Source organism: Pipistrellus hanaki (genome assembly GCF_964339955.1).
Source record: "Pipistrellus hanaki genome assembly, chromosome: 11".
Lineage (NCBI taxonomy): Eukaryota > Metazoa > Chordata > Mammalia > Chiroptera > Vespertilionidae > Pipistrellus > Pipistrellus hanaki.
Window position 1 is genome coordinate 19654940 of NC_140513.1, and position 15613 is coordinate 19670552.

Genomic DNA, 15613 nt, shown 5'->3' on the forward strand with positions numbered 1-15613 from the left:
TCTGAAATCATAGTGTAGCTCTCATGGCTTCAGCTTTGTTAATTTTTAAAATCCTCTCACAGCTGAAACCGGTTTGGCTCAGTGGTAGAGCGTTGGCCTCCGGACTGAAAGGTCCCAGGTTTGATTCCGGTCAGGGGCATGTACGTTGGTTGCAGGCAAACCCCTGGTAGGGGGTGTGCAAGAGGCAGCTGGTCGATGTTTCTCTCTCATCGACGTTTCTAGCTCTCTATCCCTCTCCCTTCCTCTCTGTAAAAAATAAATAAAATATATTTTTTTAAAAATTAGAAAGTAAAATAAAATCCTCTCACAGTCTTTCAATATGATCATGCAATTAAAATAATGGTGTTTTTGACTACCTAACTGTCCAACCTGATGGCCTCCTTTCAACTGATATCACTTCTTCAAATTCTTATCCATGACTATGTTCTTGGTTTGTACCCTAACCTGAGGATATCTAATTTTCTCCCTATTCTAAATGTAGATGCTGATCCAGGCTCTTCTTTCTCCCTTAATAATCTGCTGCCACATGAGAAGAAATTAAACTAACATTTATCCTACTATTAAAACACTGGGCGCTGCCCAGTAGGCATGGCTCAGTGGCTGAGCATTGACCTATGAACCAGGAGGTCACAGTTCGATTCCTGGTCAGTGCACATGCCCCAGTTACTGACTCAATCCCCAGTATGGGTCATGCAGGAAGCAGCTGATTAATGATTTGATCTCATAATTGATGTTTCTCTCTCTCTCTCCCTCTCACTTCCTCTCTGAAATCAATAACAAAAACAAGAAAACACTGGGTGTTTTACCTAAAAATATTAAGCAGCCTGATACAGTCACAAAGTTGATAAACAGTAAAGCAGTAATGCTTAGTTGTTCTGTGCAATCTTCAGGAGCCACTCTGTGATGCTGTCTCTAATAATTAGCTTCGGCTCTGCTTTTCTTCTGAGTTTTAGCACTGAATTTCTAAATACTGCCAGACATGCCATAATTTGTCCTGTTGGCATCTCATATTTCTCCAGGACTCTGTTTCCTATTGATAACACTATCATCCTCTTATTCATACTGGCTGGAACCTCAGTCATCAACTCTTCTTTGTCTATCCCTCCAATACATATCTAGTTTTCAAGTTCTATGAATTCTACCTTCACATCATCAAATCCATTTTTTTTCTTTTATTATTATTTTTTAATCTTCACCCAAGAATGTTTTTTTAAAGTAATTTTTAGAGTGAAGAAGGGGGAGGGAGGGAAACATCTATAGATTGCCTCCCATACATGCCCTACTGGGGATTAAACCACAACCTTAAATGTGACCTGACTGGGATTCGAACCCTTTTTGGTGTTCAGGACAGCACTCTAACCAACTGAGATATTCGGCCAGGGCACCAAATCCATTCCTGACTCTCACTGTTTAGGCCCTACTAAACACTCAGCAAACACTTATTAAGGGATATATATAATTTCCCAGACAATCCTATATAATAAAACTCTAATATGTAAATTGGCCGAATGGTAGATGTGCACTGACCACCAGAGGGCAGATGCTCAACACAGGAGCTGCTCCCTGGTGGTCAGTGAGCTCCCACAGCGGGAGCACCACTCAGCCAGAAGCCAAGCTTACAGCTGGCGAGTGCAGCACCAGTGGCAGGAGCCTCTCCCACTTCTGCAGCAGCATTAAGGATGTCTGACTGATGGCTTAGGGGAGGAAGCCTAAGCCGTCAGTTGGACATCCCCCGAGGGCTCCCAGATTGCAAGAGGGCGCAGGCCAGGTTGAGGGGAAAAATTAAATAAGAGGAATGGCTAATGGTCAGAGAATGTATAATCTGGGGAAATCAGGGCAAAAGCAGCAGTATTAATAGTTTTTAAGAAATAAGGATTATCTGGTAAATGTGAATTAGGGAACATAATTCTGTTTTTTTTAATGTATTTTATTGATTTTTTACAGAGAGGAAGGGAGAGGAATAGAGAGCTAGAAACACTGATGAGAGAAACATCGACCAGCTGCCTCCTGCACACCCCCTACTGGGGATGTGCCCGCAATCAAGGTACATGCTCTTAACTGGAATCGAACCTGGGACCCTTCAGACCGCAGACTGATGCTCTAGCCACTGAGCCATCTGGTTTCGGCTCTGTATTCCTTAAGATGTCAAAATTTAAGAGCAACAGTCTCCGAAGTTATTAGAAGACAAAGCGAGTCAATTTAAGTAAAACCTTCTAACCAAGTGCTATCTAATAATCAAAGAGGCTGCTTTTTAAGACAATAAACTTCACCTAAGAAAAGTTCATCAAGCACACGAGTGGCAATTTCTTGTAGAGATAATGTAAAAAGGATTTTACACTGTTTGGTAGATATATTGGGTAATTACTAAGGTCTACCCAACTAGAAAAATCTGACTCCACCACTCTTTACAGGTAATAAAACAAGGTCAGAAGAAATTAAAATGGACAAAAGAAATTTTAGCTTTAAGATTAAAATTAGAAAATTTTTCCTTTCAGACTAAATTAGTATATTATAGACGACTGCTTTTGTAAGGCTGCAGGCGGACATCACACACCTTTCCAGATAAATCTGGAGCTGAAATTATGCTTATGATCAAATAAATCCTGATAGGTCAAAATACCCTTCCCACAATGTTAATGGAAATTCTCTATAGATGATTACCAGAGAAAAGTACTGAAATATAATCAACTATGGTGAAATGAATTGTGAGAAAATCAGTAAACTTACCCCCATCAAAATCACAGAATACACCTATTCTCTCAGGAACAGTAACATCCAAGGCTTTGACTTTATTATTATGCTTTGCTGCAAATGTGTTTTGTAGCCAGTTGTTGACATGGATACACCAACTAGTGTTTGTTTTTCCTAATTGGTCAAATTTCCCCAAAGTCTTGTATGCTACTCCCACACTATAGGATTTACAATCCTTCTGGGCCTTGACCTCCCAATAATGTTGTCCGCTTTCAATAGCAGTGTCTCCTGCAAAAGACCAGAAGGCAAATGTGACTCTTACCTTTTCCTTGTGAGTCACAGAGAGTAGTACCTATCTCTTGTCACATAAAATGGCACAAAAATCTGATTCAGGATGCTAACACTTATATATTTTTTATTAACTAATTTTTCTGAATATAAAAAGCTTCAGAACTTTTCCTTCTTACTATCCCCTCAAGAGTTATACAGATATGTGGAGCACTATGTAAAATGAAGTAGGTTTTAAACGTATCAAAATAAGACAATTTGAAAACCTGCCGAAGTAATTAAAAGGGAGAAACTTTGGCAAAGATTCATTCAACAGAGGCAATCACTCCAGCTCCAGGTGAGTAGACAGTCCACCAGTATGACTGTAAGGCCTTTACTATGAGATAATGAAGAAGTGTATTTATCCTACCCAGCACTGTGTATGATTCCCCAGTAAAACGGTCTCTGCTGCCTCTTACTGCAGGTGGCCGGGAGCCTACAGATGTCCGTTTGGGGGATGGTGTACCACTTCTATATAAACAGGAACAAAAAGAAAGACATACATTTGATGTTGTACATGTTTCATAAACTAAAATCACAAATTACAAAAGGAACCATTGGAAAGTTTTAAAAATTATGTTGCACAAAGAGCACCATTTAATTTTACATGAATTATTACAGAGTTGTCAATGATAAACACTCATGTCTAAGTCATTAACACAAAGCAAGCTGAAAACACTAATATCATGCAGACTGAGCAAGGCTTACATAAAGATACAAAGGGGGGAAAAACTCAAGAGTTTTTATAGTTTACATTTCTTGCAGTTAAATTTAAATAGAAGCAAAAGCTGCCAAAACCGGTTTGGCTCAGTAGTAGAGCGTCGGTCTGTGGACTGAAAGGTCCCAGGTTCGATTCCGGTTAAGGGCATGTATATTGGTTGCGGGCACATCCCCGGTAGGGGGCGTGCAAGAGGCAGCTGGTCGATGTTTCTCTCTCGTCAATGTTTCTAGCTCTCTATCTCTCTCCCTTCCTCCTCTCTGTAAAATATCAATAAAATATATTTAAAAAATAAAAAATAAAAAATAAATAGAAGCAAAAGCAAAAATAACTTATTACAATAAAAACTAAAGCAGTATTTATTTTTGTTCTGGATATTTTCTTCTTAAAAAGTGAAACAGCAATTGCCCAAATCCATGCACAGGATAATATCAAGTATTAGAAAACATTTCTCCTACTAGAATGGACAAGATCCAACCTGACCTCCTTTACATCAAATTATATTATACTAGAGGCCTGGTGCACGAAATTCATGCATGGGAGTGGTCCCTCAGCCCAGCCTGCACCCTCTCCAATCTGGGACCCCTTGGGGGATGTCCGACTACCAGTTTATGCCCAATCCAATAGGATTGGGCCAAAACCGAAAGTTGGACATCCCTCTTGCAATCTGGGACCACTTGCTCCTAACCGTTCCCTGCCTGCCTGCCTGCCTGCCTGCCTGTCCCTAACTGCTTCTGTTTGCCGGCCTGGTCTTCCCCTAACTGGTCCATCCCCTGCAGGCTTGATTGCCCCCTAACTGTCTCTGGCTTTGTCTGAAAAGATGTTCGGTCTAAAAAGCATATTACCCTTTTATTAGTATAGAATCTATATGGTAAGCTGGACAGTATTAGACCTTTCACTAACTCTCAACAACTTAAATCTAATCCCGAAGATGTTTTAAATTTAATAATTCTATAATACTGAATCACTGAATTTATAACAAAGAATTTATAACTTACCAGTAGTAAAGAAATGAAGGCATGGAAAAAGAAAAACAGACGTAACTACTGAGAATGGCAGTTTAAATTTCAGAGAAAAGTTAAACAAAAGAACTCTGCTACTGCAGCATTCCAGTCTTCTGACCCAAAGTACATATTCCAAGTAGTACAATAGCTATTAATGTCCTATGTTAAACATGCCCCCCAATCTCTTTAACTACCTGAATTAAGGCTCTTTGTTACCTTTGCTCTGAATTATTTTACCAGCTTTCTAATGATCTCTTTGCTACCCAATTCACTTTGTTCACTGTTACCAGATAAATGTAATTTTGATTCTCCTCCTTAAAAATCTTCCAGTACTTTCTTACTGCCTACAAACAACTCAGTTTGGCATTTTAGGTTCTTGATTTGGTCCTAATTTGCTTTTCTGGCCCTTTCACCTATAGAGAGCACTATCCAGTTCACTGCAGTTTCTGGAGGAGTTGTATTCCCCTACCCATACCCCCACTCATATGCATATCTGCATTCCTAGCTTAGGCACCTCTATTCAGAGATCTCCTTATAGGTGGGGATCCTCAGCTGAGACCCTTTCCACTGCCTCTGCAGGGACCTCCAAGAAGGGGGCAGGGTTGAGGGTGTAAAGTCACTTTTCTCCCCTCTGTCTCAATACTTTTCTGTGTCTAACCTTTCCTTCTTCCATCTTCTTGGCCTCAGGTCCATTACAAACAGGATGAGCCTTTTGTTTGGGGCTTTCTTAGAAGAGAAACGATATCCACCATCTATGATCTGCTCTGATTTACCTGACCCTCACCTCATTCTGTTGAGAAAAATGGAACACTGGGCGAGCAAGCACCCTTTCCTTTGTGGCCTCTTGTTTACAGGATTATAGTCAGTGAATAAAAGGCTTGATTGTTACTTTGTTTGGCTCGGTGTCCTAATTGACCACTTCAGCACTTGGCAGATCAGAACCTCTTTCTTCCTGTAAATTCCTTTATTCCCACTTACCATTACACACACTCTCTACTTGTATTATTGTTACAGTATTTGTATATAGATAAATTTCTCATCTACTTAAGTCAGGGATATTTTCTTGAAGACAGAAACAGTGGTTATCTCTATAAACCCCAAAATATCCAGCTGACATCCTAGAGTGAACAAATATTTATGGAAAGAATAAATGTATGTAATATTCCAGAAGTAGCCTACATAGAAAATACTCTTAAAAGGAGGAAAGGGAGAAAGAAAAATAATATGATATGAAATTCTAAATATAAGCAGTCTAAAAATCTCCGAGTGACCAAATGAAACTTTACTGATTCTACTAAATCTACCAGCATTTTACAATTTACAATATACTAACAATGAAATCACTTTTGCCAATGAGTGAATAAACAACAAAAAAAGAGGAAGATAATTTTGAAAAGAAGACACATTTTGGTTTCTGATAAAGATATCTTCCAGTCAGCACATTATTACTTGTGCAATTTGAATTGATTCATCTTTTTGGTACTGTCCTAACAAATTCACTTAATAACCTTTACTTTTCATCCTGATGCTTTAAAAAATTGCATGATTATTATAAAGCACAGAACACCTCAAACCTGCCTCTGGTCAAATACAAATAAAAGCAAGAATATAGCACAAGGAAGATGCTAGGTATAAGTAAATGCAGAAAAAAGCCAGATGAGGGAAAGTAATTCAAGAAAGAATGTAAGCAGAGTTTATTTTGTTATCATATACAATATAATCTAAATATTCAGCACACATTAAGGGTGTAAATTCAAAACATAAGCTACTAATACAGACAGTCTACACAGAGCAATATTTTAGCTTATGAAGGCTGCTGCAATGGCTTCTGCTTATTGGTTAAAGAAAAAAAAAATTAAAGTTATTCAGCCAAGCTAAATATACTAAGTCCTAGAACTAGACAAAGATCATCACCTTGTATGTTTCTTCAATGAAGTAACATGGGCACTGTCAGATAAAAATAGGCAACTGTTAAGAGTGCTTTATGACTTAAATTTAACAGCTTATAATGAAATCAGGTCAGAAGTCTGATGATGAAATTCTTTTTTTTTAAATTTGCCATTGTAACTCACACTGAGATTACCTTATTTCAGTATGAGAAAACATTTCCTCTGTTAAAAAAGAAAGAAGCCCCATACGTTGAGACTCTAAATAAGTCTAGCAACAACTAAAGGTCCCAAGCCTCTGGTTCATAAGTTTGCTGATGGGGAGCAAGGCACTGGGGTTGTGCATGCTAAAAACTGCCATTCAAGGAAGACTTTCAGGTAAGACTGGTGATCTAAAATTTAGGGACTACTACTAGGAACTTCCCTCTAAGCACTTCAAGTTTCTCTAGATATTAACTTTAAAGAAATGAGATAAAAATGTATAAGAAGAGAATTAGGAAACTAAGAAAAAGTAATAAAAATATTAGTGACAAATTCAAGGACTGACCAACAATATTAAATGTTTCACTTTCATGTTACTAACATATCATAAATCATATTGATATATAGAATAAGAACTTCATTATACTGAGTTATTGTCAAACAAGAATCAACAGATTTAAAGAACTAGCTTACCTGCCCTTGTTCTCTTTTCCTTTAACTTTGTTTTCTTGGCCTTTTCCTCCAGTAGGATCCCACTCTACACAGGTATCTTCAACTCTCAGGTTCAAATGTGATGATGAGCTATCCAAACTGAAATTAAGTGCTATAAAAAACATTTCGATTTTGTAAAAATGTAGCATATTCCCACTTTCTGAAGCACAGCTAACATCACATTATTTTCCTACCCAATTTTTTAACACTGTATATAAAAATTATAGGAAGCCTAATGTTTACCTAGAATCAAGAATCCTTTTATCCTCTACTGTTCTATAAAGAGCACTTTAATTTCAACCTTGCAACTGACCCATTGTTCATTGGGGTCTTTATTTATACAATATTCTAAATACAAATTTACTGACCATAACTACTTCAAGTAATTGTCATGTTATGCAAGTAAATTAATAGCTTTCAAAATCTCCAAGTGAACAGACATGAATTTACAAAAGGAAGAAATAATTCAGCTTTTCAGTAAAAATGGAACTAGAATGCCTAAATAGATAGGTTATTAAAAAGAACCCTGGCTTGTTTGGCTTAGTGGATGCAGCGTTGACCTGCGGACTGAGGGGTCCCAGGTTTGATTCTGGCCAAGGTCACATGCCTAGATTGAGGGCTCGATCCATAGTGGGGGCTGTGCAGGAGGCAGCACGATCAATGATTCGCTCTCATCATTGATGTTTCTGTCACCTGCTCTCTCTTTCTTCCTCTCTTAAATCAATAAAGAAATGTGTGGGATTAAAAAAAAAAAAAAAAAAAGTTAGAATTAAGCAAAATTGAGACACTGCACTACCAAGAAAGAATTGCCTTAAGGAAACAGGTTTGCCCAGTTGGTATGGTTTAGTAGTTGAGCATCCCCATGAACCAGATGGTCATGGTTCGATTCCTGGTCAGGGCACATGCCTGGGTTTTCAGTGTCTAATGATTCTTTCTCATCATTGACTAGAGGTACAGTGCAAGAAATGCTAGCTGGATACTCCCTCCATATCTCCCTCCGCCCCCCTCCTCCCTGGCCACCTGCTGCTGGCTGCCACTGCTGCTGCTGGCTGCCACTGCTGCTGCTGCTGCCAATTGCAGCCTCCCTCCCTTCCTCCAACTGGCCCCACTCCTTGGTCAAACTCCCAAACTCCTGGTGGAGAGGGCAATTTGCATACTATGTTTTTATTCTATAGAATGTTTCTATTTCTTTCTTCCTTCCTCTCTCTAAAGTTGATAAAAACATGTCTTTATATATAAAAGGCTAATATGCTAAGTGTCTGACTGTTTGACTGGTCGACCAGTAGCTATGACACGCACAACCACCAGAGGGCAGATACTCAATGCATAGGCATGGAAACATGGAACACAAGAGGGGGGGAAGGGCAGCAAGAGATTAACCAAAGATCTTATATGCATAGTAGAGGGCCGGAACATGGATTCATGCACTGGGCTTCCAACATTCCTCAAGGAGTACCGAATTGTGAGAGGGCGCAGGCCAGGCCGAGGGACCCCCATGAATCCATGCACCAAGCCTTTAGTATATATATAAAAAACAGGGTTAACCTCTATATTACTATTAGGTAATTTAATGCATGTGAGGGCATTCATATTTTTGAGAGAATGAAAAAGTGGATTTAACTCAAAGATGCCATCAATTCAACTGTTAAAATTGAAAGGCTGGTTTTTAAAAAATGATTTAAAAAAAGTAAAAAATCCTCAGGCAGTTCTCTAATGTGTCATATGATGGAGAAGGATGGAGTAAATAGTGACAGAAAAGGTATCACCTCCAAGTCACTTGAGACCAGACTTATCAAATACCACAGCATCCAAACGAAAAGACATGGGTTTTAATCCCAGTTATGTTATCTCTCTCTCTCTCTCTCTCTCTCTCTCTCTCTCTCTCTCTCTCTCTCTCTCTCATGCTATTCCTTTTATGGGACCTCAACTGAGTCATAGAGGCTAAGGTAAAAGGGATAACACTGCATAGTTGTTTGTTTTTTAAAAAGACTGGCTCCAACAGTGAGATGTCAAATGTTAGTCCTGTCTCTTATATAAGCCCTATAATATAGCTAGATGTTAGTTTCCATATCTTTAAAAGTCTGTGATAACAAAGTACTAAGAAACTCAGAGCACAGGAATATTTCAAGGGTTTAATGTGTATCGGTGGCTGCTTTCTTGGTATTGTAAAATATTATAGCCATTACTATTTGAGTCCACAGAGTAAATTGTGATTAGTATCATAGCATTTACCTTTACAAGAAGTAAGAGATACTATACGTACTTTTAAAATTCTGGTCATAAAAACTTACATTATGCATCACTTTTAACAATTCTAATGATGGAAGAAATAGTGCCACATACACTAGGGAGACAGATAATATTCACTATTTTTCACATCAAGCACCATAGGTAGCAGGATATGAACTTTGGTAGTCCTCAACTATTTAATCTCCATTCCTCTCCTTTTTTCTCCAGTTCTTTGTTTATACACTTATTTCTATTGGTTGGTCAATAAGGACTGCATGCATCAGGCCAAGAAAATCAATAAACAATTGTTCAACATGTCATTATTTTAAAAATCTAGACTTTTCGTCTGGAGCTCCTGCTCTCATTAATAGCTACTCCTGTGCTATGGAATAGCTTTAGAAAATCTGTGACCCATCGATATCTAAAAGACAGAGTTTATTCTGGATCTCCCTAAAGTTCAAAATCACTGTTCAATAGGCCTCAGGTTCAGTTTCAGTCTATCCACACCCCAGGGGGTCTATCCCATAGTAAGAAATGTTTGAAAACACTAGAATCAACTAGTCTTTCTCTACAAACCCTTAGTTTACAAATCTGTTTAGTATAAATACATAAACACCACAGAGATGTGTGGAATCTGATTCTGGAAGTAAACCCACTCAATTATCATTTCACAACTGGTATGATCTCCAGCATTATGAACTTCAAATTGGTAAATATCTGAAACATTTTCTGTATTAAAATATGAAAGCTAAAATAAAACTGTAGGGAGTTTTAATTAATCCAAATTGCTCTCAAAGACTTTAGGCACCAAAATTCATGCCCTCAAAGGGGCTGGCACAGAACTTGAAACAGATTCTTATTCACATCTCCAAGCTACAATAGTTCCAGGTATCATACACAAGTCACTTAACATACTATATAAACTTCACTTTCTTCTGAAAAATGGCTATCAGTAATATCTATTCTACTGATTTCTCAGAATAGTCTTAATGATCAAATGAAGAACTGTGAAGAGTGATTTATAAACATTAATAAACTATATAAATGTTAATTTCTACAATAAGACTTAAGAAAACAGAGAGAACCTGAACTAAATGAAAAGACACTTCCCCATTACTGAGCCATAATCCATTCCCTGGGAAAACATTGGACACATCTCAATGATGTTTATGTATTTATACTAAACTGAAATTTGTAAACTAAGCAGCTACCTGAGAATATAACACTATCATCTCAGTCTGTTTTACCTATCTGATCACCATGATAAAGGAAAAACTAATGCAACCACTACTATAGTCCTAATTTCTCCATCTTAAAATTCCTGTTGTTGGGAATTCCGGGTGGGGGGAGGAGGGATAGAACCATGCCTCAGATAAATCCAGATGCTGCATACATAGCTACTGACCTTACCTTTGGTCTCTAGAGTCACTGGGTCAGAACACTCTCCAGCCACAGCTTTGTTACAAGCTCGCACTCTGAAATTCATATACTTTGAATCAAACCTTAAACCTGAAAAAATGAAAATGGTTTTCAGACATGAAAAATAAAGGAATCTACTTCAAAAGTAGGAGTATGAACCTTAAGACAAACATTTTTCCCTTTGTAGAACTTTCTCTTTACTCAGGAAGAATATAAATTTATGTTAAAACAGTAATAATGCCTGAAGTCAGAGGAATAATGATTTATCTATTGTTTTCTTCAAAATAAATAAGTTATACAGTTTATCAATGAGTTTTTTTTAAAAACCTAGTGATAAGAGGTTCTGTCAAGCCTTATTAAAAGTAATTTTTGTATTAAAGGATAGAAGCTGAAATTTAAAATAACATTCAATTTCTAGAAAATAAACACCCAAAGGAATTTTATATTTATGAAACACTGTCATTTTTTGTGAAAAATAGATTTAAAGAAAAATGAAGCATATAGATTAATAGCAAAACTCTGAAGTTAGTTATGTCTAGATTAAAATAGTCTAAAATTACTAGCTGTGGGACTTTCAACATGACAGAGCTACAGTTTTCAATCTGTAAAACAGAAATAATAAAACCAACCTCATAATTCTAAATGAGATGTATTATACTGGTTAATTGAGATGTATTATGAAATATATTTCAGTCTAGCTCCTGACAAATGGTAAGTGTTCAATAATAGTAAAGTTATTAATGTTATTGATCATCCATAAGAAGCATTTTCCAACTCAGGTAACAATTAGTCATTTCAAATACACAAAGTCCCCTATATATGGAGATATCTTTTTAAAGACTTTCAAAAGGCTAACATACAAATTTCTAATACCAAGTCACAGTTCTACTCTAAGTATTATTGTGAAGGTAATCCTAAAAGGATTAAAGGCAACGATATTTGTGGAGAAGTGTGTACATCTAGAAAGTTGACAGTTTTTGGGTTGTTAGAAAACCAAGGTAAAAATTAAATGTTATTCAGAAATATTGTTTCCAGAACAACTCTTCATGCTTGTTCTACATACATTGTTTTACCAGGCTGCAAATATCTGAAGTAATTTAAATTTTAGAAGAGAAATTCACTTCTATAATGAATACATAAAAAATCGGTTAAAGAAACTTAACATTATCTTTTAAAGTAACGTAAAATATTTTCTCAATTACATTTATTTTCTGAGAAAGATTCATGAAATGCAGTCATTTACCTGACAGTGTATATTCGTTACCCTTAATATTATCAATTATATCCCAACACCGCTCATCTTTTACACGTGGAAGTCCATCAAAATTAGTTTTCCTATATTCCAGTATAAAATGGTCAATCTTATTATCTTCTTCTGGCATTCTCCAAGCTACTGTTATAGCATTGTCAGCCACCAAACACTCTACTGGATCTATCTCTGGAGCTTTGGGAACTGAAGGAAAAAGAAAAAGGCTATTATAGTAGTAATTCAATATTTAATCTGTCATTCAAACTATGGTTTTTCATGTTGCTTTTGAATAATTCAATTGAATCAGCTAAGAGAAGAGATATCATATACATACAATATATTTTTCAAAGCTCTGTTTAAAAATTCATGTTTAAGAGTCTTTTCATATACTTATTCAGTTTATTAAATCCTAGTTAGCAAAAAGCAATTCAAACACGCTAAGAATAAAGAATCAAGAATGACTTGTTACTTCTCAACATGTACTTTTAATCTATTTCAAACAGCTATAGATTACAAATTAAATAACTATTGAGAAAATAACTTACTTTAACGCCAATAATTAAAATAATTCAAGGTATTTTCAACGTATTTTAAAAATCTTGTTTATAAAATAATTGTAATTCCTCAGCACTAAACAAAACTAAATTCCTCAACACCCAAATACTTAAGAATTTTAAGGTGTTTTTCAAAGAGTTTTCTGACTCATTAAGATAGGGATTAATGTGTCACAATTAACATGTATGAACACTGATCAACTTCTTTTCCATAAAAAAGATTTTTCCATAGCTCCTCAACATTAACAGATGTTTCATTTACATATCAACAGGCTAACTGGAGACTATAGTCTTTCACTGATACAGATGTGTCTAAAATGTGTGAAACTGTGCAGGTATTGTATTTAAAAATTTTGTCACTGAAAAAAGTTTTAGTGACACTGCTATCCAACAGTGTACTGAAAATTGTAGTAAATGCAGGAAGACAAGAAAAGAAAGTAAAAGGTATATAGATCTGTCTTTATTTGCTGATGACATGATTATCTATGGAGAGAACCAAAGAATCAATGAAAAATTTCCTGAAATTAGCAAGCGATTACAGCAAGTAAGTGGCAGCCAGGATTAAAATCTAAGAAGTCTGGGTGCAGGATCCAGTGCATTACATTGTGGTGTACTGCTATGTCAAACTAACAGTAAAATGTATTCCTTAATGGGATTCTTAAAAATGGAATTTTAACTACCAGTAAAATAATTCTCTAAAAATTAAGTCTAGCAAATTTAATTATTCTTAGAATGAAAAAATTATGCTATATTTCTTTAATATTTACATTCCAATGTTTATACAGAAAAATCTTGCAGAAAATATATTTTTATATATAAATTTACATGAAATATATGTAAATTACTCACCTGGCAAAAACTTCAAAGTCTGCAACATCTGTCTTTCCTGAGAAAAATCCACCATTAAATGAGTCATGCTGTCACTGACCTTTGGTTTCAAAGAAAGGCGAAAGGCTGAAGCCATCGTTACTCTACGGCAAATATAAACATGCTTTTAAAAATAAAAGAATGGGAAGTACCATATATTTAATTTATAAAATGAAAAGATAAAAATGATTTCACTCTAATGATTTCAGAAATTTTAATGAAGATAACAAAACTAAATAGAAATTTGTTTAGTCTTTGAAAATTAACTAAATAAAAAAACTGTAAAGTGTATTTAAATTTAAAGAAACTTTCCTCCAGCCAGTTTTATAAAACTGCATACAAATACAAGTATCACAAGAGACAAATATTCAATATAAATAATCTTTAACAGACCCAACAGTCATCTAAATCTCTGTACACTCAAGCTTACTGACTTCCTGATGCCAGCCTCACTCCTTTTCATATGCCAAGTAGTAACAGCTACTCCATGTGTCCTCAAATAAGAGTAGAGGTACACTGACCAAATACTGCATAGCTTAGTAGCTGCTAAGGACAGGTCATTGATGAGAAAGGAGAGAAGTGAAATCACTAGTAGGTGTCACTCTGATTGTCAACATCAGCTACATGGAAGAATATAGGAGAAACACCACTGTGAAACCACACATAGAAATAGCAGTTCAAGAAATATTTATTAGATGAATGTGGTATAAAAAAACAAAAACAAAAAAAGAAAGAAGCCATACCAGACCTCATTTAATCCACAGTATGGGGAACCTGTTCTGTCAATTAAAAACTGGGAATAAAAGAAATGATCATATTTGGCCCAGCCAGCATAGCTCAGTGGTTGAGCGTCGACCAATGAACCAGGATTTCACATGTTCGATTCCCAGTCCCATGCCCAGGTTACGGGCTGGATTTTTAGAGTGGGGTGTGCAGGAGGCAGCCGATCAATGATTCTTTCTCATCATGGATGTTTCTATCTCTCTCTCCCTCTCCCTTCCTCTCTGAAATCAATAAAAATATATTTTAAAAATATGTATTAAAAATTATCATGTTCTATTAATTTGTCATTTTGTATCAAATTTCAGTTTTTCATATTATAATAAATTTCCACAAGTATCACATAGTAGCTTCCTTTATTATCTTTTGTCAAAGAATAATACAAAGGTAATATTCATGAGTGTTGTCCTCCTAGTACACAATTTGGGAGAGGAAGTAAATAGAGCTGAAGGAACAAAGAGAATTACAGGTCTAGTCATTCAGATCTGCCAAATCTACTCTAGAAATCAATGATTTAAAAGATATCAAACTTGTTGCTGTAGTCAGTCATTTTAGGATGAAAAAATGTCTAACTATTGCTGTATTCTATTACTTTTAAAACTAGGAAAGTAATCACTTTATTTAGAAACAAAAAACTTAACTGATATATTTATTTAGAAACAAAAAAGTTAACTGATATATTTATCAAAAAACAAGTGTTATACTTAAATACAATTTATGGAGAAGGAAACTCACACTTACTGAACTCCAGTCATAACACTGAGTGTTTCTCACATATTATTTTAAGCTGCTGGTTCTCAATAATAAAATTTCAGATGGTATCAATAAGGAGTTAAGAAGAAAGGCTGTCTTACATACTTTTGTTCTTTACAGCCCCAACTAACTTTTGATTCAAAGACTTCTGAGAGAGCTATATTCAGATAGGTAATTAATAAATGCCCATAGGATCAACGAATGGGTTTAAACCTACTTAATTGCTTCTAAACCTGATTATTAAAATGTATTTTTTGAACTATTGAGAAAAAAATATCTGAAAGTATTTTAGGAAAGTTAATTCTGAAACTTTACCTGCAAAACTTTATTTAATCACTAAGGCCTCAAAGAAAAAGAATGTTCTCCCATAAAGCAACAGAAAGGTCTATCAAAGTCTAAAAAAACAAGATTAATGACCTTCATTTTCTAGTCAATGAAAATGT

At 35.7% G+C, this 15613-nt stretch overlaps 1 protein-coding gene across 6 annotated transcripts in view; it reads right to left on the reverse strand.

Annotated features, from left to right (window-relative positions):
* The window catches only part of FSD1L (fibronectin type III and SPRY domain containing 1 like), a 55145-nt gene that overhangs the window by 10575 nt on the left and 28957 nt on the right, over positions 1 to 15613 (reverse strand). The window contains exons 5-11 of one of the 6 annotated variants that reach the window (XM_084898678.1): positions 13620 to 13761; positions 12211 to 12420; positions 10959 to 11057; positions 7302 to 7431; positions 6655 to 6687; positions 3389 to 3489; positions 2728 to 2979 (exon numbers count right to left, since the gene is read on the reverse strand). In XM_084898678.1, the coding sequence (XP_084754804.1) occupies positions 2728 to 2979; positions 3389 to 3489; positions 6655 to 6687; positions 7302 to 7431; positions 10959 to 11057; positions 12211 to 12420; positions 13620 to 13761 (967 nt within the window). The remainder of the gene's footprint in view (positions 1 to 2727; positions 2980 to 3388; positions 3490 to 6654; positions 6688 to 7301; positions 7432 to 10958; positions 11058 to 12210; positions 12421 to 13619; positions 13762 to 15613) is intronic. The other 5 variants (XM_084898677.1, XM_084898680.1, XM_084898679.1 and 2 more) reach the window with 5 other exon arrangements.